This window comes from Mastomys coucha, unplaced genomic scaffold (assembly GCF_008632895.1).
Source record: "Mastomys coucha isolate ucsf_1 unplaced genomic scaffold, UCSF_Mcou_1 pScaffold5, whole genome shotgun sequence".
Lineage (NCBI taxonomy): Eukaryota > Metazoa > Chordata > Mammalia > Rodentia > Muridae > Mastomys > Mastomys coucha.
In genome coordinates this window covers 26245254-26272765 of record NW_022196911.1, presented here as the reverse complement: position 1 = coordinate 26272765, position 27512 = coordinate 26245254, and the positions used below count along the sequence as shown (strand labels likewise).

General features: G+C 47.8%; 1 protein-coding gene, 1 non-coding gene and 1 pseudogene across 3 annotated transcripts; 1 reads left to right on the top strand and 2 right to left on the bottom strand.

Annotated features, from left to right (window-relative positions):
* The first annotated feature begins 2093 nt into the window (after positions 1–2093).
* Positions 2094–2759, top strand: LOC116077619 (annotated as a pseudogene).
* A 2375-nt stretch (positions 2760–5134) lies between these two features.
* LOC116079500 lies at positions 5135–5253 on the bottom strand. The gene has a single exon (XR_004114039.1). It is a non-coding gene; the product is annotated as a 5S ribosomal RNA (ribosomal RNA).
* A 3190-nt stretch (positions 5254–8443) lies between these two features.
* On the bottom strand, positions 8444–18401 carry Il9r (interleukin 9 receptor). Of its 2 annotated transcripts, none has more exons than XM_031352910.1 (10): positions 18374–18401; positions 13128–13235; positions 13092–13094; positions 12596–12707; positions 12330–12508; positions 11706–11851; positions 11140–11350; positions 10578–10683; positions 9574–9658; positions 8444–8878 (listed from the first exon to the last, which is right to left on the bottom strand). In XM_031352910.1, exons 1-10 carry the CDS (start codon positions 18399–18401, stop codon positions 8444–8446), a joined length of 1413 nt encoding a protein of 470 aa, XP_031208770.1. The 2 variants fall into 2 exon arrangements, with proteins under 2 accessions (XP_031208770.1, XP_031208771.1); XM_031352911.1 differs by having other exon boundaries at positions 11140–11347.
* Positions 18402–27512: the final 9111 nt, after the last annotated feature.

The window sequence follows — 27512 nt, the reverse complement described above, 5'->3', positions numbered from 1 at the left end:
TTATCTCCTGTGCAAATTCATGGAGCATTCTCTACTTTTTGAAAAGTCCGTATGAAAATCTATAATCTTGAAGCTCAAGTAAAAGGTGTAATTAGGAGAGCTGGGATAACAGGGACATGAAGGTCTGTTGGGGGTGGGATACTCAGGGTTAAAGGTTTCAACAGGAAGGGGGTTGTGGGGATAGAGGAATGAAGGGGTTAAAGGTTGGTAGGCAAAGCTAAGAACCACTGTAGAAATCTACACATTTGTAAGCTATTTTTTAAAATATATAATATTAAAAATAAGTTTGAAAAGAGGTAACCTGACTGAATGGACAATAGTAGCCCCAGAAAACACTCATTATTAAAGGAAAATATGAGTTGGGCACAGAATACCTCCCTAGCAGTCACTGGGCAGGGAGACCCTAGAGGCACAGAAATCAACACACACACTATTGCTCTTGCTCTTGGGTGCTCAATGGCAAACAATGATAAGCCCAGGGCTTTTTTTTTTTTTTTTTTTTTTAACAGGACACAGAGAAATCAGTCTCAGACTTAGCAGGAAGCCCTCCCTGCTGGCTGTCTTTCTCAGTGCTGGAGGCTGCTGTGCAGGCTGCAGGGAGGGGAAAGACATCCATAGTCTCACCACCAAGTGTTGGACCCTGCATGCTGCAGAACCAACCTGCTAGGCCAATCAGTCAATAGGAACATAATAGTAACATGATGGTTGGTGGTTGCACAGTAGGAATTTTTTTTGGAGGGGTGTGTTAAAACAGAGTTTCTCTGTGTAGCTACTACCACTTTCCTGGAACTCACTCTGTAGATCAGGCTAGCCTCAAACTCAGAGATCCAACTGCCTCTGCCTTCTGAGTGCTGCAATTAAAGGTGTGTGCCACCCACCATGTCTGATTCACAACAGGGATTTTTTTTTCTGCCTAGTACTGTAAATTTCATCAAAAGCCTATGACTGGGAAATCTTCGCTGCTAGGGGAAGCTTCTTGTGGTGTCTCACTGAATGTCTCCCTGCCAAATTCCCTTGTAAACGTGTATGTTTATATCCATATGTTGTTGTTCTCAATCGTGATCAAAAGAACTTGTTGCAGTGGGTAGGGGTTAGCCCAGAGTTGGAGTCCTGAGAATAAGTGACACCTCAGCCATTCTATACCAATTTCTCCCCAAACAAGCCTCGAAGAAGATGGCGGGCAGAAGGGGCGAGACAGTGTAGGAGGCAGAGCATGAGGAAGGATGCAGCTTCCTCACTGCTTGGGAACATGACATGGCTGCCGTGCTGGCAGACAGGCCGGGCCACGGATCTCAGAGGCCCTGATAAAAAGGCAACAGGAGCAAGAGTCCAGTGTCCTCGCCAAGGATCAGATGTGACAAAGTCCAGTCTGGAGTTGAAGACAGAGTCTTGAAGGAGTTAAGGTTTAATTCAGTTGGTGGAAATCTGACTTTCCCCCTGAAGAGACTGGAGTTCGCACCCCCAGGACCGCTGTGTGTTCAGTCTATGGCACATGCGAGCTGTCCTGTGTTCCCTTTGTGCAGCATTGCTTGATTAGCGTTGTGTTGGCTTCGTTCCATCGTATGAGAGCTTTCTGCTGACTCTGGCCCATTTTTCCGCCACCACAAAATGTATATAAGATGCTGTACTTCTCAATAAACTTGCTTGTGGGAGCATCAGCTTGCGCAGGACCTGCCTCTTGATCTCAAACTTTCCTGTCCTCTTTATTTCTCACCCCCTGGCCCTCTTGCTGCACCGGCCTCACCTGCCAGTTAGTATATTCCCAAAGAAGTCCCTGCTGGAATTTTGACTGCCTCAATCCTGAGAGGGGTTTTGTGCAGGCAACCAAGGCTGCTGTGAGTGGAAGTGTACAATAGTGATGCGGAACAGGTTCTATAAGTGAGAGGTTCCTGAGAGAGGGGGCCAGGGTCTTAGGGGCCGCGGTCGTGGTGGAGGCCATGGTCGAGGTCTGGGCCGCGGGGCTCGCGAAGATAAAGCTGAAGACAAAGAGGCAGGTCTGGGTCGCTGCCGGGGCGGGCTGCTCGCCCCCTGCACAGAGAGGCAGCCCTTCAACTGGTGTCTTCCTTCAGTGGATCACCGTCACCAAGCTGGGCCGCCTGGTTAGAGATATGAAGATCAAGTCCTTGGAGATCTACTTGTTCTCCCTGTCCATTAAGGAATCTGAGATTGTTGGCTTTTTCCTGGGAGCATCCCTGAAAGATGAGGGTCTGAAGAACATTCTGGTGCGATGCAGACTTGGGCCGCCCAGCGGACCAGGTTCAAAGCTCTTGTGGCTATTGGGGACTACAATGGTCACATTGGTCTTGGTGTTAAGTGCTCCATCCGAGGGGCCATCATCTTGGCCAAACTTTCTATTGTCCCTGTGTGGAGAGGCTACTGGGGGAACAAGATTGGCAAGCTCCACACTGTTCCATGCAAGGTGACAGGCCGCTGTGGCTCTGTGCTGGTGCATCTCATTCCTTATCCCTTCCCCCAGAGGCACTGGCATTGTCTCTGCTCCTGTGCCCAAGAAGCGCCTGATGATGGCCGGTATAGATGACTGCTATACTCCAGCCAGAGACTGCACTGCCACCCTGGGCAACTTTGCCAAGGCCACCTTTGATGCCATCTCCAAGACCTACAGCTACCTGACCCCCGACCTCTGGAAAGAGACTGTCATCACTGAGTCTCCTTACCAGGAATTCACTGATCATCTTGTGAAAACCCACACCAGAATCTCTGTTCAGAGGACCCAGGCTCCAGCTGTGCCTACCACATAAGAATACATAAGGGTACCACATTTTTTTTTAAAAACTGTAAATTAATTAATTAATTAATTATATGAAAGGGAGGAAGGAAGGAAGACAGCAAGAAAGAAAGGAAGGAAGGAAGAAAGGAAGGAAGGAAGGAAGGAAGGAAGGAAGGAAGGAAGGAAGGAAGGAAGACAGTAAGGATGGCAAAGGTGGCCTCAGGAGGAGGAGTCACTGGCAGTGAACACTTGCAAATGGGACAGTTGTTTTTCTTTGTGGGCCTTGCAGCTGAGAGGCTGCCAGTGCCCCAGTAGGTGGCCACACATTTGCATACATACAGTAGGCACTAAATGGACTCAGGGACACAGTAATAAATGCAAAACAGAGATGGGAAGTGTGGAGAGACACGTTTCCCAGCACATTAGAGGGAGGTGGCACAGAGCTGATATGATCAAATACACTGTCTGAATATATGACAATTTCAAAGCATAAATAAAACTTTGTTTAATTATATTAATTCCAGAAGGGAAGAGGGAAAGGGGGCCAGAGGTTTTACAAAAACAAAAAAGTGATTGAAACTTTCACAAACTTTAAGAAATGTAGAAATTTTAAGAAATTTAGGAATGTGGACATATTCCTAAAATGTAGGAACCTCCAATGGAACAGGACGTGACAAGTTGCAACTGTGCAGGGTGGAGAGAAAGCACATTTTCCCAGGAGAATCTCACAGCAAGTGAGTGGAATGATTGATTCCAGGCTATAAGGAACTGCAACTAGGAGAATATACATGGAGAAGACCAGACCCCATCCTAAAGAGCCAATGAGCTTCTAGTACCCCATTGGCAGACATTTGCCTAGGTGCACCCTCAGCTAGACAACCCTTAAACTGATGTCTTCTGAAGAATTGATTAAAATATGCTTTTAACTTTTCTTTATTTTGGTCATTGGTGTCATGGCAGTGATGTGTCCTTGGTACAGTCCAGCCAGCCATCCTGTTACAGTCAGGAATTTCCTTCTCTGGCTAAAGTGTTCTCTCCCTCTCCCTCTCCCTCTCCCTCTCCCTCTCCCTCTCCCTCTCCCTCTCTCTCTCTCTCTCTCTTTCTCTCTCTCCTGCCTGCAGATCAGGATGTAAAGCTACTGTTCCAGAAACATGCCTGTTTGCTTCTTGCCACGACAATCATGGACTAACCCTTGAAAACCAGTGGTTCTCAAGCTGTGGGCTCCACACCCCGAGGAAACCTTTGGGGACTCCAAAAACTAACCAGCTTGGAACTCTGCCCCACCACCTATCCTAATTGGATCTGCCCACCACCCAGCATGGCCGGCCTGGGACAGCCTACAGAGTTGGCTCCATCTTCCACTGTGTCTGACTAAGACACAGCCTGCAGAGTAGGGTCTCCCCAAGGCACAGCCAACAGATTAGGGTACCCTGACCACCATTGTCTGGCCCACACTTCCTTCACATTCTATTGTTATAGAAACACACAGGTGGATCAATGGAATCAAATCATAAACCCAGAAATAAACACAGACTTGATTTTTGCCAAAGAAGCCAGAACCATACCATGGAAAAGGGAAAGCATTTTCAATAAATGGTGCTGGTCTAAGTGGATATCTGCATGTAGAAGAATGCAAATGCTTTTAATATTATCCATGCTTTTATTAAGCATGATATATACTATATATAATATACAATAATACATAATAGGTATATACAAATACATATCACACAGAAGTAAGATCCTACAGATGTGAAGAATGTGAAAATTCAGTCAGACAGTGGTGATAAACACCTTTAATCTCAGCACTGGAGAGACAGAGGCAGGTGGATCTCTGAGTTCAAGGCCCTGGTGTACAGAGGGAGTTCCAGGACAGCCATGGCTACACAGAGAAACTTTGTCTCAAAAACAAACAAACAAAAGAATGTGAAAAGCCTTTAGTCAGCATTCAGTCCTTAGTAAACATCAGAGTTCACACTGGAGGAAACCCTACAAATGTTAGGAACATGGCTAGCCCATAACCAGTGTTCAAGTTTTACAGAATGTCACAAGGTTTATACTGGAGAAGACCCCTACAAATATGAGGAACACGGTAATACCTTTAATGAAAATGTAAACCTTTTGATGTTGCTGTCCACTTTGGAAAGAATTATTATAGATATACTGACTGTAAAAGGCCTAGGTGGGTCTGGACAGACGATTGATCAGTTAAGAGCACTGGCTGCTCTTCCAGAGGATCAGGGTTTGATTCCCAGGACCACATGGTATCTAACAGCCATCTGTAATTCCAGTCCTGGGAGATCTGATGCCTTCTTCTGATCTGAGAGCGCTGTACACACACATAGTGAACAGACATGCAGGCAGGCAAAACACCTATCCACAAAACAGTTCTTTTTTTTTTTTTTAAGCCTACAGCAACCGGTATTCCCAGGCGGTCTCCCATCCAAGTACTAACCAGGCCCGACCCTGCTTAGCTTCCGAGATCAGACAAGATCAGGCGCGTTCAGGGTGGTATGGCCGTAGACCACAAAACAGTTCTTAATGAAAAAAAAATTTTTATTAAAATACACACATGAAAGAACAGCTCAATATACTTATCTATTTATAAGAGAATATAATTATTTGAAGATGTAAGGAATATAAAAAGTCTTTACTCACATTTCAGCCCTAAGATAGTTGCTGTAGAGATGAAAAGCACAAATACAGAGAACCTGGGAAGGTTTTTTTATGGCATTAACTAGGGTCTCTCATGCTGGGTAAAAGCATACTAGCCTTGAGCCACACACACCCCCACTCCAGAAAAATCTTTATTGCTTAAAGTTTTCTAGATCACATGAGATGATGTGGAAATAAGTTATCACAGAATTATGCAGAAAAATCGCCTCCAAAACGATCTGATTGTGTTATATACATCTGAGGGTTCTCACCCCTGCCCTTAGACACTGGGAAAAACACCAAACGAGACTCATCCCTGAGACTGTGTCATCTGTAGAGACCAGTTGGAAGATCTCAAAATGCTTTCTTCAGACTATGTACATTTTCATTAAATAAAAATAAATTTTCAGTTTGTTTTGGGTGTTTTGAGTCAGGGTTTCTCTGTATAGCCTTGGCTGTCCTGGAACTCGCTTGTAGATCAGACTATCCTCAAATTCAAAGATCTATCTACCTCTGATTCCCAAGTGCTGAGAGTAAAGGTGTATACCGCCCACTGCCTGGCAAAATGAATCTTTCTCATGAGCTGTTACTGTTGGATTTTGAGTGAACTGCCACAGGCATTGATATTAATTATACACCCAGGCAAATGGCAGGATGGCTGCCTAGTAACCACTGACCAGGGTTAGTTACTATGTTTTGAAATATTTGCTGACAATTATTCTCATCAATGACATCTTACTTCTTTCTGTAAGGGCGTTGATGGTCATGGGAATACTGTTACAGGAGTATAATAAAAAGCCCCAGATTCCCAAATCTTAAATTGCCTTTTGTAAAATTTTATTCTTGTTTGAGCAGATGATCCAATGTCCTACAAAACACTCAAATCTTGGTGCTGGCTTGCATTGACTGATTTATATAGTATAACAGTAAACCTCGGGATCAGGAAGAAAATGGTAGAAGCCAGGGTAGTATTTATGCAGGTATATATACTGTGCCTGTCTTCACAAAAAGGGTATATTTAAATAAAAGACAAATTTAAAGTTGTTGATAGCTGACAAACTAGAAATCTCTCTGACCTGAGAAATGTTGCCTCCATGGAGCTGACCTATTCTAAATAAGTTGATCTCCACCTACCAGCAGGTGAGACAGGGAAGTGGATGTCAGGGATGCTCGGCTCTCTTGATTCTAACTAGGGTGTTATACCATAGATGGTCCCATGAGTCAGCGCTTTCCCCAGAGTCAGCATTGTGAGCACTCCCAGGACACCAGCTCTGAGTCCCCAATGCTTCAGTTCCTCCCGCTCTCCATGGCCTCCATGCAGTAGTTCAGCCATCTCTCGCACAGTGTTACAGGCTTGGAAGTCATCCTCATGCTAACCCTGTTTCCACAGTTGCCCTTTAAGAACCTACCAAGAAGCCAGGCAGTGGTGGCACACGCCTTTAATCCCAGCACTTGGGAGGCAGAGTCAGGTGGATTTCTGAGTTCGAGACCAGCCTGGTCTACAGAGTGAGTTCCAGGACAGCTGGGGCTACACAAAGAAACCCTGTCTTGAAAAACAAAAAAACAAAAACAAAAACAAACAAACAAACAAACAAACAAAGAACCTTCCAAGAAGCAAGAGGACTGACTGTTCTTCTGTTCTTCTGTTGGGCCGGTGCGTCATGGCTCCAAATCTGCACAAATGTGATCACCTGCTCAGCCTGTTTCTGCATCCTAGGTCACAATCTTTGCTTACATACAAGAGTATGCGACACACCCTGTCCCCACCATTGGGTAGCATCTAGTCTCAGTACAGAAGAGGATGCTCAGAGGGAAATAAATGTGAAGCGGGGCTCGAAACGAACCCTTCCCTCCAGGAGCATGGCCTTTCTGGTGTCTCCATTCCAGACCTGTGTATCTCCAAGCAGAGAAAAAACAAATCTACAGCACTGGGCACCCAGTTTCTTGTCTTCTGTTAGGGCAAGCCTAGGAAAATAACAGCCACATTCTAGCCCACCCATGGCTCTTTCCGGGCTACCTCACAAGGCAGTTAGGGGTATCGGTGTCCTTCACAGGCCATAGCTGCTGAAAAATAGCCACTCCCAACCCTGTCTAGTGGCCCTGGCTTCAGCTTTTTCCCTAGGAGCAGTAGACATTTGGGAGCCAGAGGCAGTGAGGTGGTTTGAATGAGAAGTGTCCCCATAGGCTCAGACATTGGAACATTGCTCTCTATTTGGCAGGGCTGTTTAGGGAGGCTGTGGAACTTTTAGGAGGTAGAGCCTTGCTGGGAGGCTTGAGGCGGGGGCAGCACTTGTAGTTCACTCTGCTTTGTGCTTTTGATTGAGATGTGAGCTCTAAGCTTCCTGTTCCTGCTGCCATGCATGCCGCTGCCCCCCTTAAACCTCTGGAACCTTAAACCAAACCGACTCTTCTTTCTGTAAGTCATTTTCCATCATGGTGTTTTATCACAGCATCAGGAAAGAAAATACCACAGATGGGTAAGACTTCATTGAATCACTCAGTGAGACTCCTTCCAGTTGACCTTGGAACCCCAAAAGCTCAGAGATGGACAACCTCACCTGCTCAAAGCTCCACCATTCCCTCCACCTCCAGCCATCCAGTCTGCAATGTCAAAAGCGTCCCTTCAGGTCTTAATGGGAAAGGCTCTGAAAAAAGAACACTTCACCAGTGGTGTCTTGTCAGTGTCTCTGGGCCTAGGCTAGCCCTTTAGGGGCATGAGGACAGACCAGGCTGCCTGTCACACCCTCTTTTCAGGCCTGGGACAGAGCCAGAAAGGAGAGAAGAGAAGGTGGATGTTAAGATGCTGAGCCTGGAGGCATACCCACTTCAGAGGTGGAGCAGGGAGGTGAGACACAGTCTGCTGCTTCCATCAGCATAGCCTCTGATCTATGCACAGCTGCCTCCTCTCAGGAGTTCTACGCGTGCCCAAGGGTCAGCCCCGGGGCCTTTCGTTCATCTCCCCAAAACAGACATAGCACACCTAGCTGAGATACACTGAGACTGCATCTGGTGCCATCTGAGAATAGGAGGGAGGAGAATGTCCATATCCCTTGGTAGGTGTCAAGCCCTGCTGGATACAGGAAGGGCCACAGGCTGAGCCAGTGTGAGTTCAGGACTCTGGGTGTGTTCTGGCAAGGCTGAGAGGTGGCACTCCTCACAGCAGTCCAACATGCAATAGTCGCTGCTGCCACTGTCTGAGTCTAGAGGAGGGGGCCTGGCCGAGCCCAGTGGGACCCAGTCCTCCTGGGGCAGGTAGGCAGATGGCTGTCCTTCCAACTCTAGACACCCTGCTGGCAGCATATGCTCTGGGCCTAGGGGTCCCGGGAGGCCAGAGGCTGTGGCCTCCCACTTCAGGCTGGCAAAGTGCACAGGGCATGCTGGGCTATAGGTGAGTGTGGCGATGGCCCCCCAGATGCTGGACTCTGAGCCTCCTGATGGAGTGCTGACGCCATCCTGTCTTGCTTGTGGTCTGGCTCTGCGTGCCCCTGTCCAGGTCTGCATCAGAACAGGAGGCAGGAGGAAGACTCAAGCAGCATACCCAGAACTTGCTCTGGGAGTGGCTTTCTCCCCTGTTTAGCCCAGACTCCCTCTTCCGGGAAGCTCCAACGTGTGCTCCCACAGCCTGTGCCCCAAACCCTCCACCTTCCTCCCATATGTGAAACCTCTGGCTTCAGCAAAAGGCCCTGAGTTCTTCAGGCCCCTCAGTGCCCTCCTCTGCCCAGGGCCACAGGATTATGGCAGCATGATCCAGGTGCCCAAGACAAACCAAAACCATGACAGAATGCTGCCCAGGGCCAGCCAGCAATCCCCTCCCCAGATGCAACTGTATACAAAACTAGAGACTGGATCCTGTGGAGCAACAGGAGAGCTGAGCCTTCCAAAGAATGCTGCCTCTCAGTGGGCCTCAGAGCCTCCACAAAATGCCCCTTATCTCACACCGTCCACCATTGCTGTATCCTGACCCATAACATCATCTCATATAGATGGCACAATATGTGCTCACTGAAACTAGGGCACAAATGTAAACCTACTATGTGTGTAAGAGGCTCAGAGCATGAACAAGGCCCCCATGCTTGCTCATGTCCCCAGTTTAAGCCTATATTCTACACACACAAGGCAGACATCTAAGCCACATCTGCTCTGATAATAACACGCTTGGCCCCACCTCCCTGAAGTTTCCCTGCACACACCTGGAAGTCCCCATGGTATACGCTGTAGAGAGGATGGAAGAATGCCTCGGGAGAGGGAACATTCTGGTAAAAGATTCTCTTCACTCTGCGGCCAAAAACAGAAAAGTCTGAACTAAAGGGCCCCAGGCAGAAGCCTTTCCCAGTGCCACACTCCAGAAAACCTAGGTCACTGCCAAGACCAGAGTTCCCTTCTACCTAGCAGATGCACCTACTCTATTCAAACCTGTCCTCAAAGGGCTATTGGACACAACAACACATACCTATTATTCTAGCTACCCAGAAGACTGAGGTGTGAAGATCACACAAGGCCACTTGTTGAAGCCCAAAATGGGCAATATACACCCATCAGAAAAAATGAAAGAAAGAAAAAAAGGAGAGAAAGAAAGAAAGAAAGAAAGAAAGAAAGAAAGAAGAAGGGAGGAGGAAGGAAGGAAGGAAGGAAGGAAGGAAGGAAGGAAGGAAGGAAGGAAGGAAGAGGGCTGGAGAGATGGCTCAGCAGTTAAAAGCACTGACTGCTCTTCCAAAGGTCCTGAGTTCAATTCCCAGCAACCACATGGTGGCTCACAACCATCTATAATGGGATCTGATGTCCTCTTCTGGTGTGTCTAAAAACAACTACAGTGTACTCAAAAATATAATAAAAAAAAAAGGAAAAAAAGGAAGAAAGAAAAAGAGAAGAGAAGAGAAGAGAAGAGAAGAGAAGAGAAGAGAAGAGAAGAGAAGAGGGCAGTCTCTGGACAAATCCCAAGTCAAAGGCCTCTCTGGTTAATGCTCTATGCATTACACTGTTGCCTTCATCCTTTTACAGACCTATCCCAATAGTGGGATCAGGGCCTGGAAACAACTAGCTGTGTCCTTCGCTCTCAGATGAAGCCAACAGCCCCAGAGGTCACATCTGTACCAGGAACAGGCAGCTGTGGTTCTCAGTTTCACACACACACACACACACACACACACACACACACACACACACACACGCATGCACACACGCACTGGCTACCTACCTGGGTGACAGCTTGAACAGAAGGTGGACAAGGCCAGTCAGCAGAAGAAAGACGGGCACAGCAACAAGGATGCTGGCTGACCACTGCCACTGTGGGACCAGGAGGCCTGTGGGTAGAGAGAGTCTATGGCTGTGAGGAGCCTTGGGGCCAAGGTGTCCCCTAAGTCCACATGGGAAAGCAGCCACCGCTAGTTCTCAGAGCCAAAGCAGAAAGGGTTTAGAATGGGCCTTGGTGTCCGTGTCACACCTGATGTCCCTAGTTGCTCTCCTCTGCACCTCCTTCTTCCCATCCGCCATATGGCCGGTGGTCATCATTGTACATAGGGTCAGCCCAACCCTCACAAAGGAAACCCAGGATTTGTCCAGCCTCAGACGGAAGCTCCGGGCAGTGTGAGGGCCTAGACGCACTCATCCCTAACGTCAGCCATTAGTGCTGGACTCCACACATCTCAGAAACAAGGGGAGGGCTGCAGGTTGATGAAATGGGGGCAGGGCAGGAGAAACCAAGGAACGGACTCAACTCAGCCCAGGTTAGGACAAAGCAACCACGGCCGAGCACCTACCCTGTGACCTTCTCCGGGGAGAAGGAAAGGACACGGGCTGGCTCCACTCACTCCAGTGGCTCTTATAATATTCCCCCTCTGTCTTGTCATCATAATTCTCCAAAGTCATCTGGACACGCAGTCTGGCCTCGTAGGTGGAACCGGGATTCAGTTCGACAGCTTCAAGGATGAGCCAGGTCACTCCAATGATACGGTCCTTGTGCCGGGCCTGCTGCGGAGTTGTGGGCATTTGATTGAGTTCAGGGTCCTAAGGGATGGGTACACATACAGCAACCAAGCCCACTCACACACATCTGTGGGTACATGTGTACACCCATCACATTTACACACTCCTCCCAGGGTATACATTCACCCGCCTAAGCACAAATCAAAGACACACATGTAAACACACATGTACAAACAGTCACAGCCACATGCCACATTCATAGACATACATACACAACAAGCATAGGTTTGTATGTAGCCAGCACATACATGCGCGTCTAACTCTGGCCCGCTTCTGTTCTCACCAATGACTCTAGCCAGTCCTAGGAGAGAGAGACCCCTGGGAGCTACCACCATGTTACCTCCCAGGCTTCTTCCTGCCTCTTGAAGGCCAGCTCATAATTGAGGGATGTGATCAACGGCTCCAGAGCAAGACTGACACCCCAGGTCAGGACACAACGCCCAGAGCTGACATTGCTCTGCAGATCCGAGGGCGGATCCAACTTGACTGAAACAAAGAAGGGCCATGTGAGGCTGTGGCTACCACTGTGTCCCTCAGCGTGGCCAGAACTGAGCACCAAGAACATTCCCAAGAGGGACATGGGCCAGGCTCCTTCAGACCAGAGACCTCATTTGAAGACTAATTCAGGAATGCCAGGCAATAACGTCCTTAAGCCTCCACAGTAAGGTAATTTCTGAATCTTGCCTTCCGCTTCCTTCACAGACGACTACAGGAAGTTGTTCCTGGAGTAATTCCCACTGTGACAGACGTACATTTCCAGCAGTTCAGACTGTAGTCTCTACCCCTAACTAGTTATATCTTTTCATTCCCTGCACTGACCCCAGTGTTCATCACACCCTCCCTTCCTAGGGTCCAATTTGCTTCCAGTCCTGCATCTTGCTTGGCAAGGATTCTCAGGAAGAGTCGAAAGTTCAAAGTCACGACCTCACCGCCAGGCAACTGCTGTCAGGGCTGCCCTACTCACCATGTCTCCTCGGCAGGTACTGTGAGTCCACCAGGCTGACCTGCTCCTGTCCCATGATGCAGCGGTGGAGTGTGATGGTGAAGTTGTCAAAAGGTAAGAACGCCTCCTCTTTAGGCAGCACCAGAGTACACATATTGTCCCAGAAGGTGCACTTGTGTTTGATGTCAGTCACCTGGTTACTGGGAAGGACGTGTGTTAGTAGCGCAGATGGGGCCACCACAGAGACCCTGTGCTCTCCCGGAGTAGGCCTGGCCTTCCATCCTCACCTGGTAAAGAGGAGCCAAGCACTGGATTCCTGGCCCTGCTCTGGAGCTGACCAGTGGCAGTCAATCCTGAAAACACTGTTGCTGAGACAGGTGAATGTTCCAGCCTTCTGCCCTGGGAATGGGGATGGTGTTAGCACACGGGAGGGCCTTAAGGCAGAGCTCAGGCAGGTGGGCAGGCAGGTGGGGAGGATCTGACCAGACAGACTCCAAAGAAAGTCCCAAGGGAAGCTATAGGGGCAGAATGAGAGGCTTGGGCGTGGCTGGGTTTTGAACATGATGTGTAGGCCAGTCAGACCTAAGAGCTTTGTTGGGTAGGAAACTGCAGGACACTAGACGGCACTCGCCAACAGAGTTTGAGGCCATGTTTTTTTCCCCTGGGGTTTTACAGGTGCTAACTCATCTCCAGCTCCCCTAATTCTCCATGCAGCCTCTTCAGGGAGGTGTGGTGCCCAGCCCTCACCTCCTCCTTCAGGAAGGGGTGGCGCCCAGCCCTCACCTCCTCCTTCAGGGAGGTATGGCGCCCAGCCCTCACCTCCTCCTTGCTCTGAGACTGAGATTCCCCAGCAGACACAGGAGCAGACATAGCTGTAGATCAGGAACCAGGAGACCTGTTTCACTGCCACTCTCTCCAAGGTCCAACCTGCAAAAGACAAAATGTAGGGCCTATGGGAGGCGTCCCCTGTGATAGACACCCTGTGGGAAGCGTCCCCTGTGATAGACACCCTGTGGGAGGCGTCCCCTGTGATAGACACCCTGTGGGAGGTGTCCCCTGTGCTAGGCACCCTGTGGGAGGTGTCCCCTGTGCTAGGCACCCTGTGGGAGGTGTCCCCTGTGCTAGGCACCCTGTGGGAGGTGTCCCCTGTGGAAAGTGTTCCCTTTGCTGGGCACCCTGTAGAGGGTGTGCTTCCCACAGGATTCTACCCAGCAAGTGCCTTTAGTGTGTCCTGTGGACAGGACTGGACATATCTCTCCAGCTTCCCTGATTAGCTGAAGTGTAGGAAAGCCCCTTGACCCAACCAACCAAAAGCTGGAACCTTCAGCATGCAGGTTGTCCCCTCCCACTTAGGATCTTAGGCTCTGATAGCAGTGTGTCCACACTCTCGTACTACCCTCTGTGACTAGAGGCCTCTCCATGTGTTACCCTAGGCTCTGCCATGCCTGCACTTTCTGGTTTGCTTCTTTTTTGTCTTTTGTTGTTGTTGTTGTTGTTGGGACATTGAAGGGGTTTGAGAAAGAGTCTCTCTCTATGCATCTCTGACTGTCCTGGAATCATTATATAGACTAGGCTAGATTTGAACTCAGAGATCCTCCAGCCTCTGCTTCTTGAGTGCTGGGATGCTGAGGTTAAAGGCATAAGCCACGCCAGGCGGTGGTAGCGCACGCACGCCTTTAATCCAGCACTTGGGAGACAGAGGCAGGTGGATTTCTGAGTTCGAGGCCAGCCTGTTCTACAGAGTGAGTACAGGACAGCCAGAGCTACACAGAGAAACCCTGTCTTGAAAAACCAAAAAAAATAAAAAAATAAAATAAAAAAAGGCTTGAGCAACCACATCACCTCTGCCCAGGTTCTGACAACTGTCATGTGAAAGGCACATTCACAATGCAGAAGTGGAGTCACAAAGAGAGCCAGGGCAAGCCTGCCTGCCTTCTCTTCCCCATTACTCCTGGAAGAGGCTCATCCCAGAGTTCCGGCCTGGGAACGCAGGCAGCAGATGTCTAGATAACAGGCTGCCTGTCATCCACTGTTCTCAGCTGTCTCACAAAAGGGAGCCCCCTGGAAAGAGCTGAGCCCCTGAGCCCTGGGAACCCTGGGAGCCACACGTGGATGGAGACCAGAAGCTAAGTCTTAAGAAGTGCCTGGTTGCATGATTCTACTGAGGCCCCGTCAGAAGAGTCATTTGCATCTACAGATGGCTCACTGATAGCCTCTGTGCAGGAAATAGGGCCACCCTGGTTATACAAGCCTGATTAGTGATAAAGAAGAAGGAAACACATGCACAGAGACCACAGCACTGGCCTTCCAGGAGCCAGCACCGCCTCCGCAGACAGCACTCTAACCCACCTACCCAAAACCCCATCTGCACAACTTCAAGACAGACTTGTGTTAACTTCAACCCACCACCCAGCAGCCTGCCTGTCTCTGTCTCTAGACAAACCCATTAAGGCGTTGTCCTCCTCTGGGACAGAGCATAGAACCTGGGTCACCAAGGACATCAAAGCTAAGCTCTCCAGGCAGTGTCTGTCTCCTCTTGGGATAATTATTGGCCAAATGGGGATGAGAGCCTCAGCCCAGTCCTAGAGCATATAAGAGCAGGATCCCCAAGTGACAGAACCTGGAGAGAGGACTAGCGCTGCCACCATGTCCAGCCAAGAACTGACCCAGACCTCAGGGATAACCGTGACACCACTGGAATCAGTTCCTGGCCGTCTCAGGCTGACCTGTGAGGAGATGGCTTGAGCAAAAGGAGTGGGGTGACTTCCTTTTTCTAGCCAGGGAGAGAGGCAAGTGCACCAGAGTTAGAAATGGCCCGATTCAATCGGATGCAATAAAGCCAGCATGTGGGTGGAGAGCATTTCCTCTGCCCAGGGTACCTTCACCTGTACTGAGTGACTCGGGGAGGGTGGGGTCACTACCCTTCTAATGATGAGAAGACAGAGAGAGACCTAGAGAAACCGGAGTCTACACCAGCACATGACCCTTGGCTCTTCTGTTTGGGGAAGGAGTCCTACAAACTCCCACAACATCCATGAACTTCCTGAGAGCAATGTGTGAGTCCTGGGGCTTGACCTAACACATGAGGCCAAAGTCTTGGGCAGCATAAGTCTTTCTCCCTGGAGGCCAACCACCACGGGTTTGGACAGACCACTGGCAGGGAGACTCCCTACCTTGACAGACAGACCTTGGGCCAGGTGCTTAGGACAGAGGTAGACAACTGAATGAATCCTCACTGGTCCTTGAAGAAGCTGAGCTGGAACCAAAAACATCTGACCAGAAGCCAGACACCAGGCCATAGAACCATGGGAGAACCTAAAGAGACCAACATCCACCATCTTGGAATGGATGCTCCCTGGCATGTAGTCCTCCTGCGAAGCTCCCACCTCCGTCCAGCAAAGGCTTTTCACAACAGGTCTGAGAATGTAGCCTCTTAGCTGTGCTTTATAGGCACAAAACCAAGGATAGTACAACAACAACACAGTTGTGGGGGTAAGAACTCCACAAAGAGTTGCAGCCAAGCCCTGCTGTGTGTTTGTCTATGTGTCTATGTGTCTGTTCCTGTGTACACGCATGCAGGAGGTACTGTAATACTCTACCCCTGAGCTACATTCCAGGTCCTCTTTTTTACTTTTTATTTTGAGACAGGGTCTATTCTGGTTAATCTTATCTCAACTTGATACAAGCTAGAGTCATTTGAGAAAAACATTTCTTAAGAAAACACCTCCATAAGAGTTGCCTATAGCCAAATCTGTAGTACATTTTCTTCTTTAGTGACTGATGTGGCAGAGCCAATCATCCCTGGGCTGGTGGTCCTGGGGTGTAAAAGAAAGCAGGCTGAGCAAGCCATGAGGTACGAGCTGATGGCAGCACTCCTGCATGGCCTTCACATTAGCTCCTGCTAATGGGTGGACTTTGGTGTGGAAGTGTAAAAAAAAAATAAACCCTTTCCTCCCTGGGTTACCTTTGGTCACAGTGTTTTAGCACAGCAATAAAAAAACCTAATGAAGACAGGGTCTCACTAAGTTGCCCAGGCTGGCCTTGAACTTGCAGCTCCCCTGCTTTATCCTCCCACGTAGCTGAAATGGCAGATCTATGCCATTGGCCTGGATCCTTCTTATAACATTTTTTTAGGTTTACTCATTTTCTTTTACGTGTCTGGGTATTTTGCTTGTGTGTGTGTGTACCACGTGCATGCCTACAGATAGGTATGAGCGCCATGTACGTGCTGGAAACTGAACCCAGGTCTCTTCAAGAACAGCAAGTTCTCGTCCTTTCCCCTGCGATGGCTAATCATTGCAATTGAACCCAAGGCCTTGTGCATGCTGGCCAGGCACCCACCAACTGAGTTACATCCCCAGGCTCTGCTTTCTATCTTGACGGGGTGGGGGAACTCCCTATTCTCCTGCCCACCCACAAAGCCCACAGAAATGGAGGAGGACGGAAGGAGGCCACTCCGTGAGTGAACCTTGTCCAGCAGTGGCTTCTCTCTGGAGGTGAAGATCAGCAATGCAGATGCCCTATTCTCCAGAAGCATCAGGGGCCTGTGACATACAGAAGCTGTGCCAGGAAATAGAGCTGGAGGTGGGCACAGGATCCAGCTTCCCTTTGGAATGCCAACAGACTGTGAGGTCCTCCTCTAGCACCAGGGGGATCCCTGTGCTATGCACGGGGTCTGAGAACATTGATGAACTGATGCAGTTGGATGCTAATAGGCAGAAGGACAGGGCCAGCACACCAACTGGGCAAGGACCAAGGTAACAGACTAGAAGGAGCAGAGAAAGATGCCCCTCAAAAGCACCTTCTCACACACTGCCTGTAGAAAAGACAACTAATGGGGTAGATAGCCATGGTACGTGTGGCTGGAGAAGAAGCTGGATCTGGAAGTGGTGAATGTACCAGGGAAGAAAAGAGGGATGCATCTGAGTAGCACAGGGAAGGGGTGGGGTGGGGGTGGGGATTTCCTCCTGGCACTGTTACTCTGCCCCTCCCTCCTGCCTCCTTACCCATCCTAAAGCCCTTGCCCACCTTCCAGCCCAGCTCCCTTGCCTGATGGGACGGCTGCACCCAGGCTCAGCCAGCTTTGCTCCCCTCAGCCCCTCAACAAGCAGGCCTGCCTACAGACAGGACTTAAGCAGATGAACTGACACTGTACACTTGCAGGGTGGGTGGGTGGGTGGGAGGAAATGGTGCTCCACTACTCCCCCTGCCACTGTGAGGAAGTGCCTGTTGTGCCTCCTGTGCGCTCCCTGTGCTAGCAGGGGCCTCCCCCGTAGTCACTTGCAGGCAAAGCTGACTAAGCCAGCTGGGTAATCCAGGGTGAGCACCTGAGTCTCTTGCACCAGTCCAACTCCGTAATAAAGATGCCCCTCCCATCCCCCACCAAAGCCACCCTGCCTCTGGCAGTGGTATCCATAACTTTTCACCAGAGTGGGTGTCGTGGGTTAAAATGTACTCCTGAGAGACCGAGCCCTGGCCAAGAGTAAGCCCATTGTCCTAGGAAGGCCAAGCTGGAGGACAGAGGGGGAGTCCCAGTAGAAAGACCTTCTAAAGCTCAGTAACCCGGAAACAGATATTCTGCCTACCTACACACGTCCTCCCCTCCCAGTCCCACCGAGCTAACCTTCTGGAATCCCACAAGCACACACAGCCTCCAGATCCTCTCCTACCATGAAGTTCTCAAAAGATCTGGAGGTTTAGAGGGATTTTACCAACCCTGGGCTAAGAGGTTAGGTTTTATCCTCCCCCCCCCCTAAAAAGTACAATCATTGAGAAAGAACAGCTTCTTCCATAACACAACCTGACAAACTTGGCGTCCTTCCCTTTCTCGTTCGGAGCATGGACACACTGATCAAAAGACAACCTCAACGCCCCCACCCCCAGCCCTGAACATTGCAATTTCAGACTTCATGATTATCTTTGGAAAGATGCCATGTCTGGGAGATACCCAAGACCAGTACACCAGACAAGGTCAAAGAAGGGTGATGTCACCCACATTGTCGAGGACACAGTATCTCGCTTGCCTCCTCGAGTTCACGTCAAGGGAGCCCTAAATACAGACTCACCTTCCGCAACGCATCTTCCCAGGGCCATGGAGAGTGTCAGGCAGCCCCAGCCAGGAGGTGACTTACTGCCAACTGTCCTTGGGTGCACTGCAAAGCCCCTTACCTGATCCAGAAGATAAGAAAGATGAGTCTCTCAGCAGGCTGACACGGGCCACCCACATCGAAAACCACAAGACTTCACAGAGCTACTGTCCTCCACAGAGCTCAGAGGTGCCTGTTGCCACCTGTTGCAAGTCAGAGAATGGTGAGGAAGGATAGACTTTCAGTCCATGACACTGAGCATTGACACACACGGATGGCAGACATTTGTCTCTTGAATGACAGAGTGTGCGCATCCTCCTGGGGAAACGCCACAGGGTCAGCCCAGGAGGCAGGAACTTGGAACAGGGAAGTGCTTGAGCAGGGCAGTGCTTGAGCAGAACCCTGCCTAGGTTTTTCCCCTTCGAGGTTTTCCTGAGATACCAGCACTGGCAGTCACTGAGTGGTGCTAAATATAAAGGAAAGACTAAGCCAAGGAAAACCAGCAATGCATCGTGACGGAGCATGCCTTTAGTTCCAGCACTCAGGAGTCAGAGACAGGCAGATCTCTGTGAGCTGGAGGCCAGCCTTGTCTACAGAGCTGGTTCTAGGACAGCCAAGGCTCTGTTATACAGAGAAACCCTGTCTCAAAGCAGCCCCCTCAAGACAGACAGACAGACAGACAGATAGACAGGAAGGAAGGAAGGAAGGAACAAACGAACGAACAAACGAATGAAGGAAGGGAGCTAGAGAGATGACTCAGTTGTTAAGAGCACTAGCTGCTCCTCCAGAGGTCCTGAGTTCAATTCCCAGCAACTACATGGTAGCTCACAACCATCTGTAATGGGATCTGATGCCCTCTTCTGGTGTGTCTGAAGACAGAAACAGTGTACTTATCTATAATAATAAATAAATCATTTTTTAAAATTCCTTATTATCTATCCTTTCTTTATTTTTCTTCATTTATATTTATTTATTTATTTACTTATTTATTCAATATATGTGAGTACACTGTAGCCATCTTCAAACACACCAGAAGAGGGCATCAGATCCCATTACAGATGGTTGTTAGCCACCATGTGGTTGCTGGGAATTGAACTCAGGACCTCTGGAAGAGCAGTTAGTGTCTTAACCACTGAGCCATTTCTCCAGCCCAATAAGGAATTTTTACACAGACACAGAAAGAAAAACAAACAGTACAACAGAGATTTAGGAATGGGAAATCCTTAGCTCTCCCCAACAGATGTCACGTGAGCACAGACAATTTTGTAAATTTTTATTTCGTTTGTTTGTTTATTTATTTATTTATTTATTTATTTATTTGAGACAAGGCCTCTCTATCTCTCTATTATGTGGCTCTGATTATCCTAGAACTCTTCATTTGGAACAGGCTGGCCTCAAAAAACTGATAGAGATCCACCTGCCTCTGCCTCCTGAGTGCTTGGCTGAAAAGTACGAATCACCACATTTAATTTTAGTGGGATTTCTTATAAGTATAGATGTTTTGCCTGTACATATGTCTGGGCACCACGTGTGTGCCTGTCGCCCTCGGAAGCCAATCAAAAGAAGTCACATCTCTGGTAGTGAGCCACCGAGTGGGTGCTGGAACTCGAACCAGAGTCATCTGGACGAGAAGCCAGTGCTCTCAACCACTGAGCCAGCTCTCCAGCCCAACATGGATGCCACTGATGCTTTGTAAGGTCACTGAAGCAAAGGACTTTTTTTTCTCATTAGAATCACAGTGCACTGTCGGCTTTGTGGCCAGCCTCTTTGTGCCCCTAGATTTTGGCAACTTCTTTCAGGTTGGGGCATATGGCATCTCACACCTTCCATGGCAATGCGTTCTGCTTAAGAACACAAAGGAGCCGAACAGTTCTGTGTGCAGATCTTTAATGAACAGAATCAATACCTCATAAAAATGTCTACAAGGTTGGCATTTTTTATTCTGTTTGGAGAGTGGCTTTTAATACGTAACCTACACTGATCCTCAACTTTTGGTCTCAAGCAATGGTCAAGCCTCAGCCTCCAGAGTTGCTTTGTTTTCCTCTAAACATTATTTACTTATTGTAAATAAGTGTTTGTGAGTCTGTGTGGGTGTATGTGTCAGTGTGTGTGTGCACACGTGTGTCTGTGTGTCTCTATGTTTTTGCATCTGTATATGTGTGTCTGGCCATGTCTGTGTGCATGCGTGTGAGTGTACACTCGTGCGGGGCTATGGTGCATGTGTGGAGGCCGAAGAACAATTCGTGAGGATCTATGCTCTCCTGCCACCATGTGGATCGCAGAAATCAAGGTTGTCAATCAAGCTTAGCAGCAAGCGTCCTTACCCACTGAGCCATCTCACCAGCCATCCTGCCTTTCCCCACCCCGAAATTTATTTTGTTGGCTGGCTGGTCAGTCTGTTTTGTAACTGTGTGACCCAGGCTATCCCAGAATCCCCTGCTTCTGCTTCCCAAGTGCTGTGATTACAGATGTGTGCCACCTGACTGGACTGGTGGGTTTTTTATTTTTACTTTTATTGATTTATTGTTTGTTTGTGAGGGAGGCTGCTGTCTCACCAGCCTAGAGTAGTAAGATATCGTGGCCCTGCCATGCACATCTATGCCAAGAGAAAGCAGGAAAAGATGAGCAACGGGCTGGCAGCCATAGAAAGGCTGCTGGCAAGAAGGGTGATGCCCACCTCATAAGCATTTCTACTAATACACAAACACACACATACACACTCACACACTCACACACACACTCAAACACACAAACACACTCACAGACACACAAACACACATACACACAAACACACACACTCACACACACTACACACACTCACACACACACTCATACACACTCACACAAACACACATACACACATACACACAAACACACACTCACACACACATAAACACACACACACAAACACACACACATACACACAAACACACACACTCACATACACTCACACACACAAACACACAAACACACACACAAACACATACACACAAACACACAAACACACACTCACACACACACTACACACACACAAATACACATACACACAAACACACACACATACACACAAACACACACACATACACACATGCACACAAACACACACACATACACACAAACACACACACATATACACAAACACACACTCATACACACACATACACACAAACACACACACATACACACAAACACACACACAAACACAAACACATACACACAAACACACACACAAACACACATACACACACACAAACACACATACACACAAACACACACACACTACACACTCACACACCAGGGCTGGCACACACACATACAAATTTTTAAAATTTAATTTCAAAAGTATACTGTATCAGCTTCTACTGCTAATATTGATGTGAGAAGGCCCTAGTCTGACTAGCTAGGTGTAAACCTCACCGGGTGTCTGTTGTAAGCTGATTTATGGGAGCCAGGGTGTGTTGCAGGCCGGGCAGGTGTCCCACCGCTGAGCAGCTCTGCTAGCCTCCAGTCAGTCATTCATCTTTGCAAGACTGACAAAGACATGTCAGTGCCATTTTATTGTGTACTTCCTTGAATCAATCTGAATTAAACAAAGCGCCTTTTCATGGATTTATCTACCTCTGTCTTAGTCAGGGTTTTACTGCTGTGAACAGACACCGTGACCAAAGCAACTCTATTTTTTTTAATTAATTTATTTATTTTATGTATGTGAGTACACACTGTAGCTGTACAGATGGTTGCATGCTTTCATGTGGTTGTTGGCAATTGAATTTTAGGACCTCTGCTCGCTCTGGTCAACTCCATGTGCTCAGTCCCTGCTCGCTCCGGCCCAAAGATTTATTTATTATTATACATAAATACACTGTAGCTGTCTTCAGACACATCAGTAGAAGGTGTCAGATCTCATTATGGGTGGTTGTGAGACACCATGTGGTGGCTGGGATTTGAACTCAGGACCTTTAGAAGAGCAGTTAGTGCTCTTACCCACTGAGCCATCATCTTGCCAGCCCCCAAGGCAACTCTTAAAAGGACATTTAATTGGGGCTGGCTTACAGGTTCAAAGGTTCGGTCTGTTATCATCAAGGTGAGAGCATGGTGGCACCCAGGCAGGCATGGTGCAGGCAGAGCTGAGAGTTCTACATCTTCATCTGAAGGCTGCTAGCCGAATACTGGTTTCTGGGCAGCTAGGTCTAGGGTATTAAAGTCCACACCCACAGTGACACACCTACTCCAACAAGGCCACACCTCCAAATAGTGCCACTCCCTGGGCCAAGCATATACAAACCATCACAACTACTACATGTATGTCCTTAGGGAAGCAAAGCAGGTCATGTACCAAGAAGCACATATGTTTACACTTGAGTGTTCATATACGTAGTCGTGTGTGAGCACCTGTGTGTGCCTTGTCATAAAACCTTAAGTGGCATCTGGGTAGCACAGAAACGAGTCTGAGAAAGATGGAACAGCAGGCTCAAGTGGCAGCCAGCTCCACAGTTACCACAGGACAAACATCTCTTTCACATTTAGGTCTTCATCAGTGCATCCCCAGCACATTTATTACAAACATATACTTTCCACCTCCTTGAGGCACCTTTCTCTGGCATCCTGTGAGAAGCGCCATCTTTTTCCCAGGGTCCCTTTGTCCCTTCATCTGTGATTAAAGTAGGAATTTACTGCATTAAGACAGCAGACCACCAAGCATTGGTGGCACACACACACACATACACACACACACACACACATACATACACACACACACACACACACACACACATACACACACACACACATATACACACACACACACACACACACAGAGGCATGCTCACACAAGATAGCAAACCATACCACCCATACCATAATCCCAGTCGTGAAGACCACGATGGTTAGACGGGAAGCAGGAAAATCCGGAAAGAAAAAGGCAGAGAAGGAAGCTCCAAACTCTGCAGCTAACTCTACTAAATGTCTCCATGTCCCTAAACTAGTAGTTTAGCAAGTCAGCTCCCAGCAGCCCAGCCAGGGCCAGACCAGATAACCCTAGAGAGACTCCTGCTACTTCCACTTCAAGAACAAAGCCAGGCATGGTGATGCACACCTTTAATCCCAGCATTCAATAGACAGAGGCAGGAGGATCTCTGTGAGTTTGAGGCCAGCCTGGTCGACATGGTAACTGCCAGGACAGCCAGAGTTAAATATAGTGTGAACCTGTCTCATATACATACATATGTATGTATACATATATATGTGTATACAGATATGGATGTATCTAAGTCTTCTATTGATCTTGAAAATTATGAATGGTTAACATTATTGAGACTGTAAATTCTGCTCTATTTCTCTGGAGACTGGTGATTTTTGTTTTTGTTTTTTGAGACAGGATCTCTAGACTACATATAAATTGTATATATACACATTATATACACATACACATGTAAAATCACAGCCAGGTGTGGCAGCACACACCTGAAATCCCAGTACTCTGAAAACTGAAGCAAGAGGACTACAAGTTCCAAGCCATCCTGGAATACCCATCTTTAAAAACAAAACAAGGGTCTGGGACTGTCACTGAGGCTAGAAGCATGGTTGCCCAGCATGCTTGAGACCCTGCTGCAATCCCTTGCACCACATAGAACAGATGAGGGGCCATGCTTACAGTTCCAGAACTCAGGAGGCAGGAGTGAGCTTCAGGCCAGCCTAGGCTAGAGATCCTGTCTCAAAAATACAAAAACAAAAGTTACCATTCTCCAGAGGGGGGAAAAGGGCAGAATCTACAGTCTCAAAAAATATTAGTCATTCATAATTATCAAGATAAAACCAAGATTATTAGATATAGAACAAAACCTGAGCTGGCCAGACATTGGCGATGAATGCCTTTAATCTCAGGGCTTGGAAGGCAGAAGCAGGCAGATCTCTGTGGATTCAGGGCCAGCCTGGTCTACAGAGTGAACTCCAGGACAGCCAGAGCTACCGAGAAACCCTGTGGTCCTATGTGTGGGAGCCAGAGTCAGGAGGCTCAGAAATACAATATAATTCTCCTCCACATAGTGACCAGCCTGGGCTACATGAAACCCTGTCCCAAAAATAAGAAAGAAGGAAATGCTTGAAAAAGATACGAAGAATGAACCATAAGTGAAGCACTGATTCCCACAGATCTTTGCGCTGTAAACCTTCAGAGTCTTAATGCAAACCTTCTTCAAGGACTACACTCCTTTTTATAAAAAGATTTATTTGTTTATTTATTTATTTATTTATTTTATGTATATGAGCACACTGTTGCTGTTTTCAGACACACCAGAAGAGGGCATTGGATCCCATGGCAGATGGTTGTAAGCCACCATGTGGTTGCTGGGGATTGAAATCAGGACCTCTGGAAGAGCAGTATGGTGCTCTTAACCGCTGAGCCATCTCTCCAGCCCCCAACTACACTCCTTATTATCTTTACTATTTACTATTATTATCACTAGTTTGTTGCTTCTTGAAACCTCAGTACATAGAATGAGCAAAGCCATCTGGGCTCTCAGTTCGTTGGCCAAATGGATCCGCATCATCTCTGCATTTCTTTTACTTCCTTTTCAATCGTCCATCACTGGGACACACACTAGGATTTTTATGTAAGAAAGGTAGCACATGTGTGGGCATCACCAGGGGCTCCCAAGGAGCAGAGCCAATAGACTGATCCATATTCAAGGGGGTATGGAGGAAGAGCTTTAGCAGCCAAGCGGTGGTGGTGCATGCCTTTAATCCCAGCACTTGGGAGGCAGAGGCAGGCGAATTTCTGAGTTCGAGGCCAGCCTGGTCTACCAGGAGTTCCAGGACACCCAGGGCTACACAAAGAATCCCTGTCTTGAAAAACCAATAAAAGAATTTTTTGGCTTTTTAAAAACACAGAAGTACTATAAGAACACGTTTTCATTTTAATCCCAGGTGTGGTTGCCCACAGCAGCTGGCCATGATTTGCCTCACGCTTGGCAGGGCGTGGTTTTGCCAGCTGCGGATGATTTCTGTGAGTGTGTGACATTTGGAATTCTGGGGACTTCTCAGAAGGTATATATATAAATGCTAAGGCGCTGATAGAGGGAATTCTGGTTGGCTGGTTTGTGGTTGGATGCTGTTGGTCATGTTTTGTTGGGGTTTGTCAAGTAGTTAGTTATATGCAAAGAGATAAAGAGGAGAAATTAGATATCCTGATGGCCAAGATCAAATTTGACCCCAAGGAACTTGAAGCCCCTAATCAGCAGGAAGTAGTCTAACGATATTGTCACTCCCTTTCCCCTCTACCCTCTTGTCATTCCCACCTAGTACTAGAGGGTTGAAAGGGTGGAAGAAAAAAGAACCCACGAAGTAGTCAAAAGTCAGACTACAAGGATATTAGGTTGGTTTGCCTAATACAGTCCGGGTATTCGAACAATGGCTGTCTGCACAGGCTGAGAACCCGGTCGGAGCTCAGTGGTCCAAGCTGGATGTCTTGGCAGTTCTAATCTGGTGCTAGTGGCCATGAGAATTCCTAGAGAACCACTTATCCTCAGTCCATGCTGTAAGCTGGAGAAGTTGAGCCTCAGTGTTGTTGGAGGACGGCCAGAGCACTGACAGAACAGAGTAGATAACCTAGCCAACAAAACACAAAAGCAAGCAGGCAAAAAGCAAAACTTTTCCCCTCTGACTGCTTTCTATTAATATTTAAGCTGCCACGAGAAGACTCGACTCATAGGTGAACCAGACACTTGTCTCGTGGGTGATTCCCTGTCTTGTTGAGTTGACAGTCAATATTAATCAATACAAGCCCATCCCTTGTAAACTTGACACCCAGACACACATCCTTATGTCACGCTTAATTTCCAAGTGAAGACACGTTCATAATTCTGCCTACAATAACTAACCCAGTACAACCACAAACACACTACTCTACCCTCAAGGGCTTTTAGTGTCCCAAAAGGCAAATATAGTCATGTTTACAAGGCTTAGTGCCTGATACTCTGCTTCACAAATGTGTATGCATGTAGGAAAATGGAGATATGGAAAGACATACATAGGGATGAGGTAGGACGGATGGACATGAAAATCATGGTGGCCTAGAAAAAAAAAACATGGGAAAGGAAAGATCTGGCTTGCCTTTTCTGCTGATAAAGGCAGAAAACTTGAAATAATTAACAAAGCCAAAGTTGCCTGAAACAGTACATTTGAAAGAAGATATCTCAAACAAAAATGTCAAAGACAAGAAATACATTGTGCTTACTTAGGGCCACATTAATCCATACTGTAGATTTTCTGTTTATTTTGTTTTGAGACAGGATCTCACTATGTAACTTGTTCCTCTTACTTTCTTCTTTATCTCTGCTATGCAACTTTCGTGGGCTTTAAACCCTTTCTCCTGCCTCAGTCTCTCCAAGTGGTATGGTTAGAGGTGTACAACAAACTTGGCATGGGGGTTAGAGTTTTAAATTGGATAATCATCAGAGAGAGAGAGAGGTGGGGGCGCAGAGGACCCAATTCGATTCCTAGCACTCACACGATGATTCATAGGACTCAGAAGAAATACATGCAGAAAACAACCCATAGACATAAGGTTTAAAAAGTGAGACAAGTGACTAAAGTAGCTATCCAGGGAAAAACAAAAAGCCCTCAGTGCTGCCTACACAGCGTCCTCATAAGAACAGTCGTTGCAGGGACTGGTGGTGTAAAAGAGCAATAGGAAGAACAGGTGGAGATCAGCGCATGGCACCTCCGCCCTGGACAGCTCCAAGGACCACAGGTCCCGCCTATGTTTTGTCTTGTTTTTTTCTTCTTTCTTTCCTTCCTTCCTTCCTTCCTTCCTTCCTTCCTTCCTTCCTTCCTTCCTTCCTTTCTTCCTTCCTCCCTCCCTTCCTTCCTTTCTTTCTCTCTCTCTCTCTCTCTTTTTTTTTGACAGTTTCCCTGGTCCCTGCTCTCCTATACAGACCTAGACTCAGAGATAGAGATCTACCTGCCTCTGCCTCCTGAGTACTAAGATTAAAGGTGTGCACTACCATGCCAAGGCTCCACTTCACTTTTTTTTTTTTAAAGATTTATTTATTATTTTATGTGAATACACTGTAGCTGTCTTTAGACACCAGAAGAAGGTGACAGATCTCATTAGGGATGG